The sequence below is a fragment of the Bos indicus genome, chromosome 27 (genome assembly GCF_029378745.1).
Source record: "Bos indicus isolate NIAB-ARS_2022 breed Sahiwal x Tharparkar chromosome 27, NIAB-ARS_B.indTharparkar_mat_pri_1.0, whole genome shotgun sequence".
Classification (NCBI taxonomy): Eukaryota; Metazoa; Chordata; class Mammalia; order Artiodactyla; family Bovidae; genus Bos; species Bos indicus.
Genome location: NC_091786.1, coordinates 38,648,522 through 38,674,217, shown reverse-complemented (window position 1 = coordinate 38,674,217; position 25,696 = coordinate 38,648,522). Strand labels below are relative to the sequence as shown.

The following is a 25,696-nucleotide window of genomic DNA, read 5'->3' as shown; positions in this document are numbered from 1 at the left end:
TAGATGGCACTGGAAAATCACGGAGGCAAATGGAAACTGACACTTTTAAATTACTAAAGCTTTAGAAAAAGTAATCTAGACATGAAATCTTTATAAAAGCAAAATGGGGAAAAGAGACTCATTTATGAATTTTAAGAATTTTTTAACTCATAGTAACATTAAAAAAAAAAAGTAATTTTTAAAGGAGCCAAAAAATTGCTAGGCATTTTCACATATTTTCTCTCATTTAATCTCTTCAATAACCATGGAAAAAAGATATCATCCACAAATTACAGCCCAGGAAATACAAGCTAAGAGGCTTCACACAACTGCACAGCTACTAACTCCTGGAGCATAAAGAGAGAACGGGCCAGCCCGGGAACACAGGAAAGCCCTGGAAGAGCAGGCAGAGCTGCAGGCCACGCGTGACCTGACCTGTGGAGAGAGCCAGAAGGAGCGGCCAGGTCCCGACAATGTCTCAGCTGCACCCCAGTGGGGGGCACGGGCCCCTGTGTGTGCAGCTCTGTTCTCCATGTCCTAACACAATGAAACATACACTCTCTGCAAGGACGTGAGCACGAAGACGTGTTCACCAAGGGTTGATGGTTTTGTGCTCGCTACCCATCTTTCCCCCTCAGTCTTCCTTCCACCAAAGGCTTCATGGGAGGTGTCTGGTGGGAGCGAGTGGGTAGGGGCAGGGGCAGGCGCTGCAGAGGAGCTGCCTGGAAGCCAGCACAGCGAAGTCCTGACGCTTCCTGTGTGAGCAAACCACCGCCCCACATGCATGACCACCAGTCTGCAAGGCCAAGTCCTCTCATGTGCTGATGTTAGGAAGAATAACTTCCACATAATGACAGCCATGCTTTATTCACACTTGCTGAGCTTTTTATTAATGCGGGAGAAATGCTGTTAAATGCTCCCACACACTGCACCTCCATTAACAGTCACAACCACCACCCACGCACCTCGGTCAGTACCGTCATCATCCCAACCACACACAGGAAGAGACTGAGATTCAAACGCGTCTGCGCAGTTCACTAGAGCTCAGCCGGTAAGACAAGGAGGCAAAACTTAAACCTCAGTCCAGGCTCATAGCCATTGAGCTCAGATGCTTTCCACAAAATATGCTTCACGTCCTTTTTATCAAGCATTCTCTTTCTCCTTTATTATCAAAGTTATGAAACCTTGGAGATATGTCCACTTGGGGAAGCCCAAGAATACTGGAGTGGGTAGCCCATCTCTTCTCCACAGGAACTTCCCAACCCAGGAAAAGAACCAGGGTCTTCTGCATTGCAGGTGGATTCTTTAGCAGCCGAGCTACCAGGGAAGCCCCAAATATCCACTTAGAAAGAGGCAAAAATTTTATGCTGATAGGCTATGTAAGATAAATGACATGATGTTGGAAATACGAACTTAAAATTTAAAACTTACCTGTACTCAAAGCAAGAAATACCAGCTTATGCCATATACACTCACCAACACACCTGTCATACTCAGCTGATTACCCCAGCCATCCAAGCACTGGGGTTCTCACCGGCTTTGGGGGTGTCCTTGAACGCTCAACTTCAAGCACCTCAAAAATGGAATTACGTCCACACACTGACTTCGGCCTTTGTCCACCGTCTGACCCTACGGCGTCCCGCACGTGCCCTGGCCTGAACCTGCACGGGGGCAAGTGCTTAGTTGCCCGGGCGCGTCCGACTCTGCGACGCTATGGACGGCAGCCCGCCAAGGCTCCTCCGTCCATGGATTCTCCAGGCAAGAACACTGGAGTGGGTGGCCATGTCCTCTTTCAGGGAATCTTCCTGACCCAAGGATCGAACCCGGGTCTCAGGGAAGACTGGCAGCTCTTCCTTCTGAGCTACCAGGGAAGCCCCTAACATGAACAGAGACCTTCCCAGAGAGAACTGTGGCGCTGGAGTTCCCTCAGCTCCAGAAAAAAAAACTCCCTTTACACTTTCTTCTATAGATAACTGACTGGCCTTTGAAGTTTCAAAACCAACGCCGAATTCTCAGATCGTGTTTCTACACTAACAGCACAGCCAACTTCCCTTCAGAGCACTGATACCCCAGAAATAAGTGTGGCCGCCTGGTGCGGCCGTCTGGATGACAAAACCTCAAGCTGCTGACCTCCAGGCACCTGAAGTGGAGCAGGAGGTGGCTGGCATCGCCCTGGGGGCGGGGGCGCAGAGCAATGCCTGTGGCCCCAAAGGGCAGCAGGGCCCATCAAGGGAGCCCCTCACTGCCCAAGCGCCAGAGTCCCGCAGGAACACACCCTGGGCGCTTCAGTCGTCCTGGTTTACAAAACAATACCCAGGGATTCTCATTTTCCTAAGTTTCTAAGACTTCTTACAATGTTTTCCACTTGAAGCAAAACAGTTGGAGATCCAGGGAGTTTTCCGTTAGCCACAGTCACACACTGACCCAGCGACTGAACTGACCCGAACAGCCGCACGGAAGCCAGCACTGCCTGGGACCAGACAAAGAACATAAAGCGGATCCCAGTTACCTCCTCCACCAGCACACAGCCTCCGCGATGTTGTCAGGGGCGCGAAGGGCATCCTCGGCCCGTCTGTTCAGCAGACCCTCATCACGGGCCAGGGCTCTCCAGCGCCCGCCTCCAGCTGCTTCCTCTGGGAGTGCGGGCTGCAGCCCCCCGACTCTGCGGAGACATGCTCCCGGGAGGACACTGCTCCCTCAGGGCTGCGCTGGGAACGTGAAGAAGCCGAGGGAGTCACTTCCCCTCGCCCTGCCTCCCCTCTCCCTCCAAGACTGCTTCAAAAGTCCGGAGCCAGTGAAGTCACTCGTGACCTCACAGAGCTCCAGCTTAACTCTTCGGAAGCCAGACGGCCCGCGGACTGCCGTGCTGGCTTACTCGGAGGGGCCGCTGCTTCTGTGAGAGTCTGTCCGACCTCGTTTGCAAAAAAAAAGAAGAAAAAAGTGCTCATCTCAGCCTTGTTTTTCCTAAATAGCACTACAGGTTTCTGAGGTACTATTTTGCAAGACCACCACTTCCTACAGCACACGTTCTGGCTATCAAGAAATCACTGAAATAGGCAATAAATAGATCTGATTCACTTCTACTACGTAAAACTCAGCTGTATTAATAAAACTCATTACATTCATGCTTAATTTTATGCGATTCGCATTTTCCTATTTTCCAGTTTTATTTCTGCCTTTCTGCTCTCGTGAAATGAAAATATTCTTTTGTCCTTGTGTTCAAACCCTGCTTCAGACTGCCAGAAGTGGACAGGTAACACTCGCGGCTGTCAGATGTAGGCAACAACTGCCACCAAGGCATCTGAGGCTGGGACCTACAGGACTCGAAGGACGGAATGGACAGGCACCAGACCTAACTAGTGGATGACAGAGTCCGCATCCCAGCTCCTGAAGAGAAAGGAGACTGGTTTTGCTGCCTTTCATTTCCCATGTTTTTTGTTTCAGCTCTTGATATTTTTGTTGGGATTTGGGAGTTATAAGGATAAGGAAGTAAAATAACTAAAAGTTATTTTATAAATGGAAGTAGATAAAATTACATACTCTCAAAGAAAATGCAATATGCCCTTTCAAGAATTCTTTGGTTCACCCAGAAAATGATTACCACTTACTGTCCAGCAATTTCATTCCTAAATATATACCTAAAGAAACGCTCCACGTGTGCACGAGAAGCCACGAATTAGAATGTCCACTGCCACGCCATTTAAACAACAAAAATACAAGACAGCCAAAATGTTCATACTATGCAAATGGGAAAATTAGTTACAGTGCATATTCATGCAATGAATACTATTTAGCAAATAATATACTAGGGCCTTATGAATCAGTAAGAAAGAATCTCAAATATTGAACAAATAAGTGAGTCACAAAAGGAGATAAGATGGCACTTATATAAAGTTCGAAAATGTGCATGAAAATGGTATTTTTATGGGTTCACACCTATGAAGGCATGATATACACCCACAGGCCGTGGTCCTCTTTAGGAGAAGACAACGAGAGGGATGGGACCACAGAGGGAGGAAGGCACTGCACTGCTTTATTTCTCAAACTGGCTGGTGAGATCAGAGGCGCTTATTAACCCTTCTGGATGTGCCTCGGACGTGCAGAGGTTGTGAAAGTCAACTGCGTGACTGCCTTTCAAGTGTATTCAGTAGGCTCAGTCTAGAAAATTAACACACCAGGAGGAAAAGAGATTAATGAGCCCCTCACCTCCCAAGGCCCAGGCCCGAGCAGCTGTTCCTTATTGTGCCTCCATCCGGCAAGCCTCCCTGCCCACAACCACGCCCACACATCCACAGGTCCTCCAGAGCCCAGACTGGGAGCCCTGCTGTCCGGCTCATGCAGCGTTCCGTGTCAAGCTGTCTGCCTCCTCTTTGGGAGCATCTAGTACCTAGTATAGAAAAACTAAGTAAGCTCTTCATCTGATAGAACTGGTCACCCAGGATGTGCTGGACTCTGTTAACAGAGGTTCTGAGTCTCAAATCTAAAGACCTGCCAGCTTCACTGACTGATAGGAGGGACAGGCCCATGCTGACAAGTACAATATTATACGATGAGCCGAAAAATGGGTGCTAAGTGAATGGACTGTGAATGAGGAACATTTATAATTTTGTTTCACGATAATAATTATTCAATACCTCTTAATTTCTCTGCACTAAAGACTTCATATTACTACTCTTGACTGGAAAATGTTACCTTCTTTGCATGGAGGCGGGGCTGCTAGATAGGGTAATTATACAGACAATGAACTATCATTAAAGCTCCTCACCTTCAAGTAATCTAAGGCTCTTAGAATTATTATTACAGATAAACAGCATCCTACATTGATCTGACCGTGGCACACTCACAGCAGGTGACTCTGAGGAAGTTTTAAAGACAACAGTTCAAGCAGTGTTATTTCTGATAATCATAGCCAGCGTTGTGTGAGTAGCCATTAAGGGGTAGTAAATTATTACCCCTTTTCGCAAATGAGTAAGCTGAGGTTTAGTAGTGATAATTCACAAAATGTGAGTCAAAGCAGCCTGACGTAACCCACACTCTTCACCAGGAAACCACACTGATCCCCTCAGGAAAATGGGTCAACCTCTGTATTTCTAGAGCAGGGGTCACTACATCAAAGGTGACGAAAGAAATCGTTTCAAGGTTCACAGCCAGGACCGCTCACTTTTATGAACCTCTGTTAGGAGACTTCTCCCTGCCAGCAGCAGTGACCTGCAGCGGGACTGCCCCCTGCGAACAGGAACTGACTCACTTGGGTCTGCTGCTGCTGCTGCTGCTGCTAAATCGCTTTAGTTGTGTCCGACTCTGTGCGACCCCATAGACGGCAGCCCACCAGGCTCCCCCATCCCTGGGATTCTCCAGGCAAGAACACTGGAGTGGGTTGCCATTTCCTTCTCCAATGCATGAAAGTGAAAAGGGAAAGTGAAGTCACTCAGTCGTGTCTGACTCTTCATGACCCCATGGACTGCGGCCTACCAGGCTCCTCCATCCATGGGATTTTCCAGGCAAGAGTACTGGAGTGGGGTGCCATTGCTTTCTCCGCGGGTCTGCATTCTGCCTCTAATAATTTCCCACGCTTCTCAAACTGTAAAGTGCTTACAGGAATTGGTTAAAATACACACTTCGATTGAGCAGCTCAGAGGTGAGGTCTGCGTATTCATTTCCAACAAGCTCCAAGATGAGAGGCTGACAACTTAGGCTGAACATCAAAATCACCAGGGACTCTTTTTTTTTTTTCTTTCTCTCTCTTTTTTTAAAATTGTCCTCTATTTTTTTAAATTTTAGACCAATAATCTTGTGTTGGTCTAAGCTAGCATTGCCTGGGCACCACCCTAAACCAACAGAATCAGAATCTGGAGAGGTAAAGAGTGGGGGAGTCGGCGCCTTGAAAAGCTCCTCCCTTCTGTAATTCTAGATTCGGAGGAAAGTACCCGGGATGGAGGCTCACGCACAGACACATGCAGCACCAGCTGAGGTGTGGGGATTACGAAGTTGAAGCGTCTCTCTAACACTCAGGTGTTAGATGGTGGAGATGCAGTTTACATGAATCCTCACTAGCATCGTGAGAAAGATGGCACTCACCTCACCTGGCCACTCAGGTACTGAACAGGGGGGCTCTGCTAGGAGTCTGTGCCAGTTTAGCAAAGACTCTGTACTGTAGTTTACAGAGAGTTTCTAAGATCCAGGGGAGAAAAAGAAAAACAAGATTAAAGCACTGGAAACACACCCATGAGGGGCTCTGAGAAATGGATACTTGTATGTAAAATGCTTTCCAAGAACTTTATTTGGAAAAGGTTTCTGTCTTTTTTCTTCCCCATTGGATCAATGCCCCAAATTTCTCATCCAATGTTGCAGATCTTGTGTTAAGTGAGGTCTGATGAGAGAAACTGTTAGTTTCTTTAAAAGCGAAATAGTGCACTGATATAGGAATAGATTGCTGGATCACCCTGACCAGCTAAACTAGCTGCCAATCAGTTTTTATTTCGAGTTACGATTCTCCGTGTAATAACATGTAACCCCAATGTCCTTTATCATTTGAAGTCTTTCAATACAGTCTTTGATGAAAGGTCATCCACTTAGCCAGCAACCCCAGGCACTCTTCACACCAACGCCCAGGACATTACTTTGTATGTCATACGGTTTAAACTACAGACTTAGAACACTTCTGGGAAACCCCATTTCAAATCCAGGACCATTTCCTTAAGTCACCACCGATCTACACAAGAGACCCCAGCAAGCAGGGAGAGGCCTGTCGAGAGGACGACCACGCCAGCTCCCTGACGACCAGACTCTGCTGGGGACCAGAGGCAGGCATACACTCTGCCCAGGGGGCATCAGAAAGCCACATGAGCAGCACCAGGGCTCCTATGATCCCCTCTCCAGCCCAGCCTCCCCACGCTCGCCCTCCTGAGCTCAAGTGAGTGTCCCTCTAGATGGGACTCCAAGTTCTCGCACATGAGGGTCCTCCCTCTCCTCAAACAATCTGTGTAAACAGACCCCACTGCCAGGAGCCCTCCTACAAACCCTGCTGCTCTCCCTGACTCCTGCCGTCTCCAGACTTCGTAAGTCATCCACAAGGGTTCAGTTCAGTTGCTCAGTTGTGTCCAACTCTTTGTCATCCCATGGACTGCAGCACGCCAGGCCTCCCTGTCCATCACCAACTCCCTGAGTTTGCTCAGACTCATGTCCATCAAGTCGGTGATGCCATCTAACCATCTCATCCACACTGGAAATCTCACCATCACTTTGACGAAGCCCACACACCCTAGATTCAAACATTCACCAAATCCTGTGTCTTTTTCTTAATTTTCAGGCTTTTGCTTATTTATTTTCTTACATTCCTTAGACTACTACTCAGACTACTGCAAAACTCATGGTAGATTTAAAATGAATATCCACAAACTACAACTTAACAAATTCTTACAAGAGAACTGTAAATTGAGCAACAAGGTTATTTCCATTTGACCAATAAGAAATGGGAGGTTCATCGAAGTGAAACAGCCTGCCCAGGACCATGCAGCCAGCAGAGAGGATGACTTGACCTCCTGTCTTCCGGTCCCAAATCCCCACAGTTACACCACTCCACCAATGTACACTGAATTTTATGAAAGAAAGGGAAGCTTCAGGACACCCATTAACAGGTGTTTCAGACAGCTCTTCTCCAGGTTATTACTGTTGACAGTATTACTATTCTACATTTATATCCTACTGTATGCCAGGCATTGTGAATCCACCTACCTATCTATTCTTGATTTTTCACTTAATGTCATTTGCTTCTAAATAGGTGTTATTCATTCCATTTTATAGTTGGAAAGGTTCCCTGATGCTCTGTAATTTACTCAAAGTCACACCCCTAGTAAGTATCTGAAATAGGATCTGAACCCAGATATGACTGGCTCTGAAACCCTGGAGAGCCTCCACCCTCAGCACCAAGCAGGGACTCCTTTGGAGTTAAAAAAAAAAAAACAACTCACCATCACAACTACTTCAGGAGGCTCAAAGAGAAAATGAAAACTGACTTTCTACAGAAAAACTTCTAAAACATGAGAGGAAAGTCTGAAGACATCACTAGAGCAGGAATAATGAATCGGCAGGCAGGGACGCCTCACCTGATCCCCCAGCACAAGTTCACCAGATCAAGAGCTTTCCCTGTCACCAGCTTAGCTAGCGCCACGCGACTTTAATATTTTACATTATAGTAAAATACCTTCAGGGAAGTCCCAGGACTCAGCACTTTCTCTGGCAGGTTCAGTTAGTCACTCAGTCGTGTCTGACTCTTTGCAACCCCATGGACGGTAGCCCGCCAGGCTCCTCCGTCCATAGGATTCTCCAGGCTAGAATACTGGAGTGGGTCGCCATTTCCTTCTCCAGGGGATCTTCCCGACCCAGGGATCAAACCTGGGTCTCCTGCATTGTAGGCAGTTTCTTTACCGACTGAGCCACCAGGAAAGCCCTCCACTGCCGGGACCCAGGCTCAGTCCCCGTGGGGAACTAAGACACCACAAGCAGCGTGGCACGGCCAAAAAAAGTATTAATTAATTAGTTAAATACCTGCAGGTTTTACGTTTGAATGTCAAAAAATATTTGAAATTTACTTCAACAAATTTCTCTAAACATTGTTTCATGCGACCTTTTCCTAGACAGAAAGACACTAAAGAAAAAGGAAAACTGAGGAAGAAAAAAGCACTTCCAATGTCAGCATCTCATTTGATAAAGGGGGGAAAAGAGGCCGGCAGAAAAACCACAGCTCCAGCTGGAGTGGACGGACTGACTGAGCACTCCCCAGGCATAACAGCTGCACACAGATGTCATCCACCCCTCTGCTGGGCTCCTGGGACTCTGAGCGCCATCTGAAAGAACAACTGGGATGCCAGACATCGAACGTACCTGTTACACCGAAAAAGTAATTTTAAAACGCAGCTCTGTTGTGTATTTCAGAGAACCAAAAGAGAAGCTCCTGCCATATGGCTGTATTTGCTGTCCCTCTTTTCCTCTCTGTCTGAACCGAAGCTCAACAGAAATAAACAACACTCAGCCCCGTTCATGCTCACAGCAGCCGCACGTGTGCCCTGCAGGCCTCAGATCAGGACTCACCGACGGGAGCCACAGTCCTCAGGGGATGGGCCGGCGAAGAAGCACCCAGACATAAAGGAACCCATCGGACACATATAACTGAAAGTCTCTATTTGTCCCTTCTAATTTGGGAGCCATGTGACTGGATTCCACACAGCACCGCTGACCCCATCAGCCCGGGTGCTCCACAGCTGGACCACAAAGGGAGGGATGCTACGCTTTGCTCCTTTTCCAAAATGTCACGTTCCGTTCACGGGGTGAGCTCCTTCCTGATGGGCACGCAGCTCTCAGGCCAACATCAGTGTTCAAGCACCTGAGAGGATTTAACTATTCCTGCCAGAGCGATTCCAGGATCTTAAGGGGCCTTTTCAGATCCACCTGATAACACAAAGGTGCATAATCCTTTACAAGACAAAGAGTCAGCACACACACTCTTTATGTCCTTCCCAACCTGATTCTAGAGGGTTACTGCTTTGAAGTACTTTCTTCGTTGATGTGAGTGGAGCTCAGTCCCCCTCTGGCCACAAAGCCTGGCTATACCCAGGCCCGGGCGGCAATCCAGATAGGGCATGGAGCTGGGCTGGAGTGCCGCGCGTCCTGGCCACCCTCCCCAGCCAGGCTGCCTCCTACAGGGAGCGAAACAACAGAGAGCAGTGTCATCCACTGTTCAGAAGGAGAAACCACTGTCAGAAACCACCGTGAAATCATCTTGGCTGACAGTAAAAGCAGACGCTGATACAGAAAAGTATTTAAAAATAAATCTAGGCAAGGTCAAGCAAAAATACTGTTGTTTTGAGACCGAAATAAATGGTCTCTGGAGCCTGACCGCCTGGGTGGAAATCCTGGGCGTGGCACTGACCATTCCTGTGACTGGGCAATCTACTCAACTGCTCTGAGCCTTAGTTTCCTTATGTGGAAAATCAGAACACTAATGCCCCTTTCTCTTAGCTTATTATGAGAATTAAGAACCTTTTCTTTACTAAAGAAATAAAACCTACAGCATACATACGATGCACACACACAAGATGGTGTTCAGAGACTACCTAAAGTCAGCCTGCAATATTCTCTAACACTTTATGTATCAACATCAATACCTCAGCAGGAACGGGCTTCGTTCTTTTGGTTCAAGTCCAGCTGGAACCAAAGCAGTGTTAGCAGTGTAGCTTAGTCTTATCAGGCCCTCTCCTTTCTGCCTTCTTCAGAGTTCACTTTATCCAACAGAGTCAGATCCCTCAGTCCGCTCCCAAGGAAACAGGAGAGGCCAGTGAGTAGAGATGGAAAGTTGGGCACACACACTTGTTTCATGTACCACTTTTGCTGTGTTGTTTTATCACATTTCTGAATAAATTTTGAGTGTTTTTCTCCTTGAAGCCTTGACTCCCCTGACTAAGGAAAGCCAACTGGGGTGACGGCTGTGTTGTCAGCGTCCTAGTCCAGATTTCCTTAACAGGCTCAATGCCTCTGTCTACGCCTTACCTCTGCGGAGGGATGGTTTGTGCAGAAGAAATTTTTAAAAGCCTGATCATTAATTACCTTAAAAATCTATGGAGACACATTTATCAACGATTTGCAAAATTTTTTTCTGAAATTGAACACATACACCACCAACCACCACCACATCTGTAATTATTAACTCAGACTTCTGGCTCCATAAACATACGGCATGAGAGAAATTAGGGAAATTAGAAAGAATACACATATGAAACCAGGCAGCCTAGAACAGTGAGTGCACCTGGACTGGGAGTCAGGCGACTTGAATTCTGGTACAAGATCTGTCACCAGCTAATGCTACCCCACCCGACTCAGACTCAGATTCTTCACTGTAAAACAGGGCTAGCTAAGGCCCCTTCAAGCTGGAAAATGTTATAACTCTTCAACCTCTGGTGCTACAATTTCTCCAAAGCACCAAGAAGGCAGAGAAGGTAGAGAAACATAGGCAAGTTATTCCAGATTCTCTAAAATCTCTTATAATCATTGAGTCCATCATACTTTCTAACCCTGAACCACACACACACACACACACACACACACACACACACACACACCCCCCAAAAGGCCTCCTGCCAAGCTGGTCTGTCCACATTGCTAGCTGTGCTCAAGGAAGTCGAGATGGTGCGAGAGCTCATCTCTAACGTGCTTCTCATTCAGTACTGGAATTGGATCTCATTGCCGGGCAAGATTTCACAGTCTGACAATGCAGGTGATGCGGCTGAAACTTCAAGTTGGCCTAAAGGACAGTACTGCTAAATCTGGGGTGCTAAAATGATATAACCTACCCCAATACTCTCTCTTAACCACCCAGCTCTGCTGTACTAATGACTGGCACTCATGCTGGCAGCAGTGATGGCCGCTGCTTATTCCAGGTCTCTGCAAACCACTGCCTTGCTGCGTTTGTGCTGTGCTGTGTTTAGTCGCTCAGTCATGTCCGACTCTTTGCGACCCCATGGACTGTAGCTCTCCAGGCTCCTCTGTCCATCAGGATTCTCCAGGCAAGAATACTGGAGTGGGTTGCCATGCCCTCCTCCAGGGGATCTTCCCAAACCAGGGATGGAACCCAGGTCTCCCGCATTGCAGGTGAATTCTTCACCATATGAGCCACCAGGGAAGCCCAAGAATACTGGAATGGGTAGCCTAACCCTTCTCCAGGGGACTATCCCAACCCAGGAATCAAACCAGGGTCTCCTGCATTGCACGTGGATTCTTTACCAGCTGAACTACTAGGGAATCCCTTGCCGAGTTTCAGTTCAGTTCAGTCGCTCAGTCATGTCCGACTCTTTTCGACCTCATGGACTGCAGCACACCATCCTGTCCATCACCAACTCCTGGAGTTTACTCAAATGCATGTCCATTGAGTCGGTGATATCATCCAATCATCTCATCCTCTGTTGTCCCCTTCTCCTCCCGCCTTCAATCTTTCCCACCATCAGGGTCTTTTCCAAGGAGTCAGTTCTCCGCATCAGGTGGCCAAAGTATTTTCAACATCAGTCCTTCCAATGAACATTCAGGACTGATTTCCTTTAGGATGGACTGGCTGGATCTCCTTGCAGAGTTTACCCTCCCTGTGGTTTCTGTAGCAAAGCCTCTCAGCCCAAAATACTTCAGCTCCAACCTATTTCAGATCTGTAATATCAATACCTTCAACTCACTCCAGAAAGCTGGATTGGAATTTCAGTGAAATTATCTGCATTTTATCACAACTTATAGTTACCAGAGACAATGGAGAAACTAAAGGACTAAAGTGGCACCGTCCACCCAAGGACCTCCCCTCTCAGGGAGGTCCCCTCAGAGACACCCCTCTCTCAGGCCCCTTCTACAAACATCCCCCTCAGAGATGCACCCTTCCCTCACGGACACCCCCTCTTATAGATCCAGGAAGTCTAAATGCGGCTTCATCAGCCAGTTCTAGTTCACGCATGTGCTCCGGCTCCTACTCTGTACCAGGCACTGTGCTAGCGTTTTAATCTATATTAACTCTTTAAATCCCATGGCCACACAGCATACTACAAATCATTGACCCTGCTATGCAAATAAACAAAAGCGGTTTCAGAGAGAATAAGCGGCTTATCCAAGAAATTCAGACCACAGTCTTCTGCCTCTGAGACTGTGTGACCCAAGAGGACAACGAACACCCATGGTCTATTTCACATGGCGATGCATAGCTGCGGTGTTACCATGTGCCAGTCTTGAGCATGTCATCCAGTGAACTATAAACCTACAAATCGATAATAGGAAATGCTTAACACAGGGCAGACTGATCATCAAAACAGGCTCAGTAGAAACCTGACATTTTTTCATACAACTTTCAAATAGTTTATCCCCATTTACCCTCCCCCTCACCACCCCAATCAGGAAAAAAAATAGTAAAACTAAATTCATAAAATCATTAGGAAGTTTAGCATTCTCTGCCCACTTATAGAGATGCTGAAGGACAGGTCAATGACCCCAGAGTGACGAACAAGAAGAGATGAAATGCTGGATAATCCATAAAAAGACAGGGAATCACTAAAGGATAGCACAACACATAAATCCTACGTAACTTCTCATTTTGTGTTCCAAGCAGACTTAAAACATATAGTAAAGAGAGAAAATAAATATGGCGTTGACCAAGGGATCAAACCTATCAAGCCTCCTTATCATTGGATCCTCTCACACTGTCCCAGGAGGACATCCCAGCAGAACAGGACCTCACAGAGCCAAGGGCCAAAAGAGACCGTAGTCACTGTCTAAACCAACACCCTCAACTGACAATCAGGGAACCTCCGGCCTAGTCAAAAACCCGCCCAAGCAGTCAAGCCATGCCAGAGGCAGAAGGCAAGCAGAGCTCTCCTGAGGCCCCTTCCAGCACCGGGCCGGGCTGTGGCCACCAAAGCTGCATCCTAGGCGCTAATACCCACTCACCACCCACAGAATCTGCTCAGGACCCAGTTCACCTGTGGGAATACAAGACATACTGCCAAACAGAATGCCCATAGGTTGCCAATTTGGCAAACCACTAAACTGTACTCTACCTGCGCCAAAAATTCAAACTGCTTTTCACTCACGTCATTCACTTATATCCACGGAAACTGGCCCAATGCTTTCCAAAGAGGTTCCACACTCAGATTTCCCAAAGGGGAAAAAAAAATGCTACAAAAACCACCAGCATGAAATTAAGAGATCGGGACCAGTACCTTCCCCAGAAAGCGATCTCTGGGGTGCCTTTCGAGTAGATGGAGTTACTGGAGCCACTCAGCCCGTTGGCGATCCCACTGGAAGAGCCCATCACTATCCCGCCATCTGCCGAGATGCTCAGGACGTCCTGCTGTGCTCCCACCGACGTCCTCTCGAGGAACTGCCCGCCTTCCTTAATGCGCTGCTGTATCATTGGAGTCAGGGGCATTTCAAAGCTGAAGTAGCTATCAGGCTCTGAATACAAAGTCTCCAAGGACTCAGCACTGTAGTATAAAGAGGTGTTGTCTAAAATGGTCTCGAACTGGGAGCTGTACACGTCAGTGGAGTCCTCTGCGTATCCGGACCCAAGGATGTCATCATCTCCGCCCCGCAAGTGCTCCGCTTGCTCAAGAATCCTGGAAAGCACATCGAAGTGAAGAATTTCAATACTAGGTTAATTTTTTCATTTTACTCTCTCCTCTCCCACCGTATGAAAAGGTAGCGTAGCACATCGAAGTGAAGAGTTTCACACTAGGTTAACTTTTTCATTTTACTCTCTCCTCCCACCGTATGAAAAGGTAGCATAGCACATCGAAGTGAAGAATTTCATATCAGGTTAACTTTTTCCTTTTACTCTCTCCTCCCACCGTATGAAAAGGTAGCGTAGCACATCGAAGTGAAGAGTTTCACACTAGGTTAACTTTTTCCTTTTACTCTCTCCTCCCACCGTATGAAAAGGTAGCATAGCACATCGAAGTGAAGAGTTTCACACTAGGTTAACTTTTTCCTTTTACTCTCTCCTCCCACCGTATGAAAAGGTAGCATAGCACATCGAAGTGAAGAGTTTCACACTAGGTTAACTTTTTCCTTTTACTCTCTCCTCCCACCGTATGAAAAGGTAGCATAGCACATCGAAGTGAAGAATTTCATATCAGGTTAACTTTTTCCTTTTACTCTCTCCTCCCACCGTATGAAAAGGTAGCATTCTGTGGAGCTAGCGCCTGTATTCAGTTGGTTCATGTCAATTTTTAACCTTTAGGTTGAGTACATCATGCGAAATGCTGGACGAATCACAAGCTGGAATCAAGATTGCCGGGAGAAATATCAATAACCTCAGATATGCAGATGACACCACCCTTATGGCAGAAAGTGAGGAACTGAAGAAACTTTTGATGAAAGTGAAAGAGGAGAGTGAAAAAGCTGGCTAAAAGCTCAACATTCAAAAAACGAAGATCATGGCATCCAGTCCAATCACTTCATGGCAAATAGACGGGGAGACAATGGAAACAGTGACAGACTTTATTTTGGGGCTCCAAAATCAATGTGGATGGTGACTGCAGCCATTAAATTAAAAGACGCTTACTACTTGAAGAATAGCTATGACCAACCTAAACAGTGTATTGAAAATCAGAGACATCACTTTGCCGATAAACGTCTGTATGGTCAAAGCTATGGTTTTTCCAGTAGTCATGTACAGGTGTGAGAGCTGGACTATAAAGAAAGCTGAATGCCGCAGAATTGATGCTTTTGAACTGTGGTGTTGGAGAAGACTCTTGAGAGTCCCTTGGACTGCAAGGAGATCTAACCAGTCAATCCTAAAGGAAATCAGTCCTGAATATTCATTGGAAGGACTGATGCTGAAGCTCCAATAGGTTGGCCATCTGATGCAAAGAGCTGACTCGTTAGATAAGACTCTAACGCTGGGAAAGAGTGAAGATAGAAGGAGAAGGAGGCAACAGAGGATGAGATGGTTGGATGGCACCACTGACTCAATGGACATGAGTTTGAACAAGCTCCGGGAGATAGTGAAGGACAGAGAAGCCCGGCATGCTGCAATCCACGAGCTCTCAAATAGTCAGACACAACTTAGTGAGTGAACAACAACAACAAAATATCAATACATTTGGGAAGGAAGACATTATAGAAACATGTTCAGGTTGAAAAAACTCTTAGCACACATATGCTGGGCTATCCTCTATACAATTTAATATACTTTCAAGCTAGCTCCTAGTATGTGAATACACCAAGTCCAACAAACATTTGAATAAAATATTAAATTCTCATTTAGCCCCCTGAACTCCTCAAATTCAAAGTAACAGCTACTATCAGTCCTAATTTTAACAGAAGATGATAAATATATTGTGTAAATTTGGCTGACTAAAAATACACTTATGCTGTCACTCAGTCGTGTCCGACTCTTTGGGACCCCATGGACTGCAGCCCACCAGGCTCCTCTGTCCATGGGGATTCTCCAGGTAAGAATACTAGACTGGGTTGTCATGCCCTTCTCCAGGGGATCTTCCCAACCCAGGGATAGAACCCAGGTCTCCTGCATTGCAGGCAGTTTTTTTATCGTCTGAACCACCAGGAAGGCCCCAAAAATACACTAAGCTTTCATAAGTCCTGTTAATATTTTCTGATTAAATAAGACCAATAGCCCTCAAGAACTCATGGGCTGCCCCCTGGTGACAATAAGACAACACTGCAGAGAGAGTTAGGTTGAGAAACAGCCAGTGAATGACCTTGAAGGAAAAAAAAAAAAAAGCCCACAAACATGTTTACTACTAGGCTAATAAACAAAACAGTGAAAACCTAGGAAAAATATACAAGTTAATATCCTTGGGACATTAATTAATATGCAGCCTGTTTTTCAAATATTAAAAATGAACATTAAGACAACTAAATAAAACGTTAAAGCTCAGTATGAGAAAGAAGACAATAGACAATAGAGCTGAATCTGGATGTGCCAAGGACTAGCCAAGCCTCAGATATCTATAAGCAGAAATAAAATAGAGAACAGGAATAAAACTACCTGGTAAGTAACCCACCTTCCTAGGTATTACCAGGATTCACATTCAACAGTACAGTTGTCTCTGCTATTTTTAAGTTACTGGAAAAGTGAAAGTTAGTTGCTCAGGCGTGTCCGACTCTTTGTGACCCTGTGGACTGTAGCCTGCCAGGATCCTCTGTCCATAGAGTTTTTCAGGCAAGTATACTCGAGTGGGTAGCCATTCCCCTATCCAGAGGATCTTCCAGACCCACGGATCAAACCTGAGTCTCCTGCCTTACAGGCAGCTTCTTTACTGCCTGAGCTGCCAGGGAAGCCAAATTACTGGTCCACCCCAAACCAAATAGTATTCTGGGTCCCAAGTCCTCGTGGCTCCTCAGGGCATTAGCAGTGAGGTGGAAAGCTCAGGGATGGAGCCCTCACCCCACCCTGCTCACCTCCCCCGACCCGCTCAGGGATGAAGCCCTCACCCCACCCCTGCTCACCCCCCCCACCCGACCGCTCAGGGATGAAGCCCTCACCCCACCCCTGCTCACCGCCCCCCACCTGCCCCCAGCTGCGAGGGTCCAGCCACACCGCTACACCTCAAAAGGAGCCCGGAGGCCTCCGCATCATGGGTTCCAGGAAGCACACTCCCTTAGCGACAGCAGCCCTCCTTTGCCAGCCCGTGTGGCTCCCTCTGCCTAGAGTATTCTCCCCATTCTCTGCCCCGCAAACTTCTACTGAATCCTGAAGTCTCAGCCGAATCACCACTTATGCAGACAGGCCTTCCCCAAGCCATCAATTGAATCAGCCTCTCTCCTGCATTCAATGTGTCCCTTCTTCTCCTTTATAGAACCCAACACAATAGAAGGCCCTATCATTATTAACGTGTCTACCTTTAGCAGTAAATTTCATGAGGTCAGGGACCAGAGGTCATGTCTACTTTCCACGTTTGTTTGTTTTTTTCCTGACCGCACCACAGAGCTAGTGGGATCTGAGTTTCCAACCAGAGAAGGAACGCATGCCCCCTGCAGAGGAGGCACAGAGGCCAATCACAGGACCACCAGGGAATCCCCAGGGCCATGTCCATTTTGAACATTCCTTTCATGCCCAGCATCTCTAGCCATATCAAGGACACAGCAGACAACCGAAAACCATTTGTGGAAGGACAGGAGGAATGAATGAATAAACCGCAGACACACAGACCCCAGTGGGAGGGTAACTGCGGAGCCACGTGCCACATAGCAGGGCGCCTTCCGAGGAAGTCTGGAGGCTTTCTGTGTAGGGAGGTGGGGAGGGCAGGGAGAGGAGCCCTGACAGTGGATCTGTTAGTCAACTGCGCAGCAAAAGGCATCTCCTTACAACAAATAAGCAAGACCCTTCAGGCTTGACACACGTTCTCCCATGTGAACTACCGAAGTTCATATCACGGGAGACGAGATGGCACACGTTTGAAATGACTTTGCGGAAAGGAGCACTCTACGGCCAGGCCACGAGCAAAGGAAGAGAAGGCGGACAGGCACGGCTTCCATTTCTCCAGGCTCTCAGCTGGTATGGACGCCAGAAATGTAGAGAAAGCCTGGGAAATACCATATGATGCCAGGTTTAGTCATCAGGGCCATAATCCAAATGAGCTGCTTGCGAGAAGAGAGTCCCACGTCCGTGCCATGAACAACGGAACTCTGACCTCCTCATGGCCTCTCTAAACCTAGAAAACTGAGGCAGCCCACACCGAAGGCTCTGCGCTCCTACATGTACAGGGGCTGTTTGCAGACAATGGGGCTGTACCCAGAAGTGCCTGAGCTAGGCTGTGACAGCTACTGGATGTGCCAGAAGAGCCCAGACCTTTCCACAATTAACTTTCCTTATGAAAGATAATTGTGGGATGTTTAGTTATGGTGATGCTGGAGAACTTGAAACCCGTCAAATACAAAAAAAAAAATCAGAAATGGGTCCGCCCAGTTTAAGGTTCACGGTCTCCCCATATGGACAACTTTACAGCAACCGCTTTACACATCTTGAGACCTTAGAAGCACCGCAGCACACGTCACTTCCCTTCCATTCTGCAGAGGATGCTGTGAACCTCACTGTGGAGGGCACACAGCAGACATCACAGCCAGCGGGGCCCTGGGAACTCACCTTTCCCCGGCCCTCTCTGGTTCAGCTCTCCTCTCCAGGTGCTCCTTGTCCTCCCTTAGGAAGACTTCATCCTCTACCGTCTCAAGCAGAGGCTCGGGGGGACACGGCCTCTCAGGAGGAGCTGGGTCACGCAGAGCGGCAGATGAGATGAGGTGGCTGTGCACTTTGGAAAACTCTCTGCTTTCGGGAGGGGCTGTCCTTCCCGGTGGTGTCTGAGCATCCGCGGGGCGCCGGCTCTCTCTCTCCTCCCCTCCGGTCCACAGTGTGTCCACCCCTTGAAACGCCACATGCTTGCCCTGGCCCGGGCGTCCTGGAGCACATTGCCCGGGGTGCTCTCTCTGGTCAGACCTCCTCTCTCTCAACAAACCAGCACCGCCCGCCGAGCTGGGGGTCGCGGGGCTGCCCACCAAGGATGCTGGACCAGCTGGCTCTTGCACGTGGACAGCCCCCTTTCTTCCATTACTAGCTCTTAGGGATGGCTCTGCTTGAATCTCTCCAGTTAATAGTGCAGTCAGATCCTCCTGGATGCTCAAATAAAAATGTTCCTCAGTCGGAACTTTGGCTGAAAGAGGTATGTCGGGCGACTTTTCGCAGCCAGCAGGGAACAGTGCGTGGGCTTTCCGTGCCTTATGACTGGCGGTGTCTGGCTCCTGCCCCCCCTGCTGAGCTGGAAAAGTAGAAACCGCAGCCCCATCCAGTACCTTTGTAGCCTGCGACGTTCCTGAAGCTATTCTGGCTTCTGTGGCCTTCAGAGCTGAAATCAGAGAGTCAATGGGTTGTAAACTTGGTTCCTTGAAGTGACTTTGAGATGGGAGCCCTCTGACATCTTTTGGTCCTCCGGTGACAGTGACAGGCCCAGAGTGACGGCCAGCAAGGGGCTGGGCCCCCTGCGGGCCCCCCGGGCAGCGCAGCAGAGACTCGGCATCAAACTCCAGAGAGGCTCTCAGGCCTTCTCCACTTGCCTCCATGGTCCCATACTCCGGAAACTCATTCGTGACATTCGGGGGGAGTAAAGTGCTTCCTCCATGATCACCTACAAAGAGAAGAGAAGAGACACGTGACTCCTTCTGAACAGCACATTCCCGTGTGTGTGAATCAATTCCCACACATATCAGGCGCTCATTCATCCTCAGGTGACCCTTTCACTGGCTCCTCCCCCACCCTCTGCAACACAAGCTGCTCAACACGCTGCCGGGGGGTCCCCTCCACTGGGCTTACACACGAGAACCCACAGAGGTTCTGGCATACACAGAGGCAATCCAATTTAACCCAGCTTCTTTCCCACACATGCAACTCGGTTGCTGCATATGCAAAAACAGGTTAAAATAAGGATATGTATCCCTTTCCAAATATCGCTCATGAAATAGCAAGTAAAATATTTATACTGGGCACAACAACAAATTGCCTTGTGACTGAACTAACAGGATCGCTGCAGTGCAATCTCTGAGACGGAGCCCCAAGGAAAAAAGACATGATCTATTTAAAGTTAGCAAATATTTTTTTCAGCTGGAAACTTCCCCTGCACTGTGGGATTTCTGTGGGGGGAAAAGATGCTTTCAGAACATCTCTGGGGAATGAGAGTGAAGTCAAAATTGAAGAGGAAAATTGATGTATAAAGAAAGATTTCCGGGATCCCAGCTGCATGAAATTTAAGCAGCATCTTATGCAGAACCCCAGTATACGAAGCAGTAAAAACAACAGTATATATTTACTATATAGGATCCAATTAACAACCTTTTCTTATTACAATGGCAGTCACTGAGAAAAATGAAGACATCCTGACAAACACAATTTTAAATCGAGGATTTCTGGATAACAGTCCTATCACCCCAGGATTCAGTCTCCTTCTGAACTTGGTTTTGGTTACCTCGTATTGAGAGTATTCTCATGTGCTCTGGAAATGCAGCGTCCTCGCCTAGACGGCTTTATGACGAGGACACCTGCTGCTTCTGTTACTGCTTTTCAAGCACTGCAAGCCGCAACCTTCCTATTCAGTGAGACATTTGACAGCTGTCTGAATATATACAAGGAAATGACGTGAAAGACTTGATTCCAAGGCATATATGCAAAGCGACGTAACTTGGAAACGTGAGTTAGCATCTGGTATACACAGTACGGAAAAACTGATAAACAGGAATACATCTTGGAGTGTGTTCTGTTTCGCATCTTATTTTTTAATAAATTTGAAATATATTTTTAAATTAAATTGGAATCAACCTTGATGGGATCCAAGCAGCACTTCTCTGTGATGGCAGCATTTTATAACACCTTCAAAAACAGACCTCAGAGGATATGGCTTGCTGAAATCTGAGGAGGGAGGAAGTTTCAAACTCTGATCTTGAAAAGGAACAGAGTTAAAAGCAATCAAGATTTCTCTTCCTGTGGTATATTGACACTTTAGATATTTCAATGAAGAATGTGATAGGACTTTTAATTTTTCCCCTTTTAAGATTCAGTTATCTTTAATATATCATAAAATTGTGTGAGCATCACCACTATCTAACTCCAGAACATTTTCATCACCTCCCAGCACCACCAAAAAAACCCTCTACTAACTGTCACTCTTCAAGCCCTGGTAAATACCATCCTACCTTCTGTCTATAGATCTGCGTGTTCTACTTCATATCAACAGAATTACACAATACGTGACATTGTCTTTTTTTTACATGGCACAGTGGTTTCAAGGTTCATCCTTGTACCTTCTTTCCACTCATCTGCTGATGGGCATTGGTGTTATTTTCACATTTTGGCTGTTATGAATAATGAACATCTGTGAATAGGTTTTTGTGTCTACATTTATTTTCAATTCTCTTGGATACACACCTATGAGTGGATTCTGCGTCACATGGTAACTCTGTGTTTAATGTTTGGAGAAAGCGCCCGTTTCCAAAGCAACTGCACCATTTTATATTTCTACCAGCAAAGTCTGAGGGTTCTAACACTGTCCATATTCTTATCACAGCTGTCATGGTGGATGTGGAAGGCCACCTCACTGCGGTTGTGATTTGCATTTCCCTAGTGAGAAGGGAACGGCAACCCACTCCAGTATTCTTGGCTGGAGAACCCTACAGACAGAGGATCCTGGTGGTCTACAGTTTAGGGGGTGGCACAGAGTCAGACACAACTAAAGTGACTTAGCACATACGTGCACAGTGGTTAACGGTGTTGAGAATCTTGTCACATGCTTGTTGGCCATTTGTATGGGTTCTTCAGAGAAATATCCATTCAAATCCTTTGCCCATTTTATAACTGGATAACTTCTCTTTTCATTTTTGAGTTGTAAGAAAGTGAAGAAAAACTAAAGAGCCTCTTGATGAAAGTGAAAGAGGAGTGAAAAAGTTGGCTTAAAGCTCAACATTCAGAAAACGAAGATCATGGCATCTGGTCCCATCACTTCATGGCAAATAGATGGGGAAACAGTGGAAACAGTGTCAGACTTTATTTTTCTGGGCTCCAAAATCACTGCAGATGGTGATTACAGCCATGAAATTAAAAGATGCTTACTCCTTGGAAGGAAAGTTATGACCAACCTAGACAGCATATTCAAAAGCAGAGACATTACTTTGCCAACAAAGGTCCATCTAGTCAAGGCTATGGTTTTCCAGGTGGTCATGTATGGATATAGAGTTGGACTGTGAAGAAAGCTGAGCGCAGAAGAATTGATGCTTTTGAACTGTGGTGTTGGAGAAGACTCTTGAGAGTCCCTTGGACTGCAAGAAGATCCAACCAGTCCATTCTGAAGGAGATCAGTCCTGGGTGTTTATTGGAAGGACTGATGTTGCAGCTGAAACTCCAATACTTTGGCTACCTGCTGCAAAGAGCTGACTCATTGGAAAAGACCCTGATGGTAAGAAAGATTGAGGGCAGGAGGAGAAGGGGATAACAGAGGATGAGACGGTTGGATGGCATCATCGACTCGATGGACATGGGTTTGGGTGAACTCCAGCAGTTGGTGATGGACAGGGAGGCCTGGCGTGCTGCGGTTCATGGTGTCGCAAAGAGTCAGACTCCACTGAGCGACTGAACTGAATTGAACTAAAGAATCCTTTATATATTCTGAACAGAAGTTCCTTATCAGACATATACTTTGCAAATATTTTCTTCCATCCTGTGGGTTGTCTTTCCAGTTAGTTTATGGTGCCTTTTTGAAGCACAATTCTTTTTTTAATTTTGATAAAATCCAACTTATCTATTTTTTTATTTTGTTGCTTAGGTGTTTGGTGTCATAAGTAACAATTTATTGTCTAATCCAAGGTCACAAAGATTTATTCTTTTTTTAAGAGTTTTACATGTAGTTAGCTACTACATGTAGACCTTCGATCCATTCTGAGTTAACATTTTACAAGGTGTGGAGATATAACTTCACTCTGTCGCATGTGGCTATCCACTTGTCTGAGCACTGCTGTTGAAAAACCTATTATTTCCCCCACTGAACTGCAATAATACCCTTGAAGAAAATCAGCTGACCATAAATGTGAAGGTTCGTGTCTGGACTCTGAATTCTACTCCACTGAGCCCAAAGCCAGTGTAACACCATCTTGATTACCATAGCTGCGCAGAAGTAAAACCAGTAAGTGTGCATTCTCCTGCTCTGTTCTTCCTCTTCCCGCTTGTTGTGGCTACTCTGGGCCCCTGGCATTTCCCGTATGAATTTTCGGATCAGCTGCCAGACAGCTGAAACTGTCACAGAGGCTGGGATGAGTCTGTGGAGCACTGCATCCTGACAATATTACTATCAGGTCTTTTGACCCACAACTACAGGATGTCTCTCCATTTAATTTTCTTTCGTTTCTTTTAACATCTTTTTGTTTCAAATGTACAAGTTTTACACTACTTTTGTTATAATGACTCCCCTAAGTATTTTCTTTTTGACGCTATTATAAGTAGAATTTTTTTCCATTTCAGATCCTTCACTGCTAGCATATAGAAATACAGCTGGTTGCCGAACTTAGAAGTTCTAATGGTTTCTTTGTGGATTCCTTAGGCTTTCCGATATACAAGATCATGTTATCTGTGATCAGAGGAAGTTTTACTTTTTTTCTTTCTTATCTGGATGCCTTTTATTTCTTTTTCTTGCCTAACAGCACTGGCCAGAACCTCCAGTACAATGTTGCCCCAAAGTGAGAGCTAGATGTCTGTGTGTTGTTCTGGATCTTACGAGAAAGCTTTCAGTCTTCCCCCATGAAGTATGATGTTAGCTGTGGGGTTTTCACAAATGCCCTGTATCAGGATAAGGAAGATCCCTTTTATCTCTAGTTTATCAAGTGTTTCTATCATGAAAAGCTACCAATTTTGTCAATTTTTTTTTCTCTGTCAGTTGAGATTCCCATGTGGAGTCTGTCTTTTATTCTGGTAAGAGTGTATTACATCAACAGACTTCTATATACTGAACCAACCTTGCATTCTTGGAATAAATGCTACTTGGTCATGCTGTAGAATCCTTTCTTACATGTTGCTAGATTCAGCTTTCTAGTATTTTGCACCTGTATTCATAAACGTACTGGGCCTACTGCCATGCACTGTCTCGTTTGGGCAGTAACGTTGGCGTCAGAAAATAATTTGCGAAGTATTGGCATTTGTTTACATCTTTTTACATGTTTTTAAGAACAGTTTTCATATTTTACACTTTTTTGGCTTTTAACAGTTTTTTCTTCCTTAATCATATGGGGGACTTAAAATTCTTCTGGCAGTTTAAAAGCTATAAATTTATTGCTAAAATACAAAGAAAGAAAAAAGTATACTATCCAAAAGCATAGGCTTTTGTAACGTAGTAAAATAGCTTTAAATTATTAGAGAAGTACTTAGTTCACAGGGGGAAATATTTCCTATAGATGTTTTATTTAAGTTAGAGTATGTCTTTTCAAGGGGCTTCACAGGTGGTTCAAAGGTAATGAATCTGCGTGCCAATGCAGGAGACCCAGGTTCGATCCCTGAGTCAGGAAGATCCCCTGGAGAAAGAAGTGGCAACCCAGTCTAGTATTCTTGCCTGGAGAATCCCATGGACAGATCAGCCTGGTGGGCTACAGTCCATGGGGTCACAAAAGAGTCAGACACCACTTAGCAACCAAACAGTAACAAATGCCTCTACAAAAACTTGAAGGTCATACAATATAAAATGGCAAGAATCAGAGGAATCAAAGAATTAATTCAGTCACCTTACATAGTCAGCAAGAAAACAGGCCCATCAGAACAATGGACTTGCCAACACGACATAACAAAAACCAGAGCTTATCTAATCCACCTCCACTAAGCTGTGTACATCCTCCTCTTCCCTCCATCTTTATTGGAAGTGAGCTGACCTAGTTTGCGTCTTCAATCTTTTCTCTGAAATTTCAAAACATCTTCTGAAATGGTTATCCAAAGTCCAGCATCATCTCCCACTTCATCTTATATACAATAATCTTCCTCAAGCAAAAACTTCAGTTGCTTTCAGTAATTCTTCACCGCCTACAGAATAAAGTCTAAAATTCAAACTCCTTCATCCTGGAGTTGAGATCCATAACCCAGCCCCGATCTATCTTTCCCATCTACTCTCTCCTCTCACTCAACAACCTTGTCGATATACGTTTGCTTCTTTAACCGAGGGTGGCGCAGCACATGAACACTCTTGAAAGGTCCTCTCTCATAGACACCAGAAATCAAGCTAACACTCTGAGCTTTTTATTCCTTTGGCTTCGCTCCATCTCTTCTCTGCATATGACACACTTTTTCTTCTCACTTCTATATGATCAGAGTATTTTCATCTTTCAAGATCTAACTTAAATCTGCTCTCTTAACTAAGTGTTCCCTTAATCACCAGCCCTTGCAAGAATTCACCTGCTTACAAATGTCAAGGGAACTTTATAGTCTATCTGGTATACACACATGAAATAAATTATCGGGATATTAGTTCAAATTTTAAAGGTTCAAAAGGCTATATAATCTTTAACCTATCATGAAGAGTTCCATGAAAGCTGTCCATATTTAACCCAAATTTAGTAAGCTGAATCTAGCAAAATATCAAAAAGGATTATACACCATGATCAAGTGGCATTTATTCCTGAAGTCAAATGTGTATTTAACATCAAAACATACTATCATGAAATCCAT

The 25,696-nt window shown here is 45.9% G+C and overlaps 1 protein-coding gene across 11 annotated transcripts in view; it reads right to left on the bottom strand.

Annotated features, from left to right (window-relative positions):
* Positions 1-25,696, bottom strand: part of PSD3 (pleckstrin and Sec7 domain containing 3) — a 492,229-nt gene that overhangs the window by 301,192 nt on the left and 165,341 nt on the right. For 10 of the 11 annotated variants that reach the window (XM_070781665.1, XM_070781669.1, XM_070781676.1 and 7 more), the window contains 2 exons: positions 18,608-19,640; positions 13,719-14,114 (listed from right to left, as the gene is read on the bottom strand). In XM_070781665.1, coding sequence (XP_070637766.1) covers positions 13,719-14,114; positions 18,608-19,575 — 1,364 coding nt within the window. In that variant the 5' untranslated portion in view covers positions 19,576-19,640. Of the gene's footprint in view, positions 1-2,488; positions 12,839-13,718; positions 14,115-18,607; positions 19,641-25,696 lie in introns of those variants that run through there. The other variant, XM_070781673.1, reaches the window with a different exon arrangement.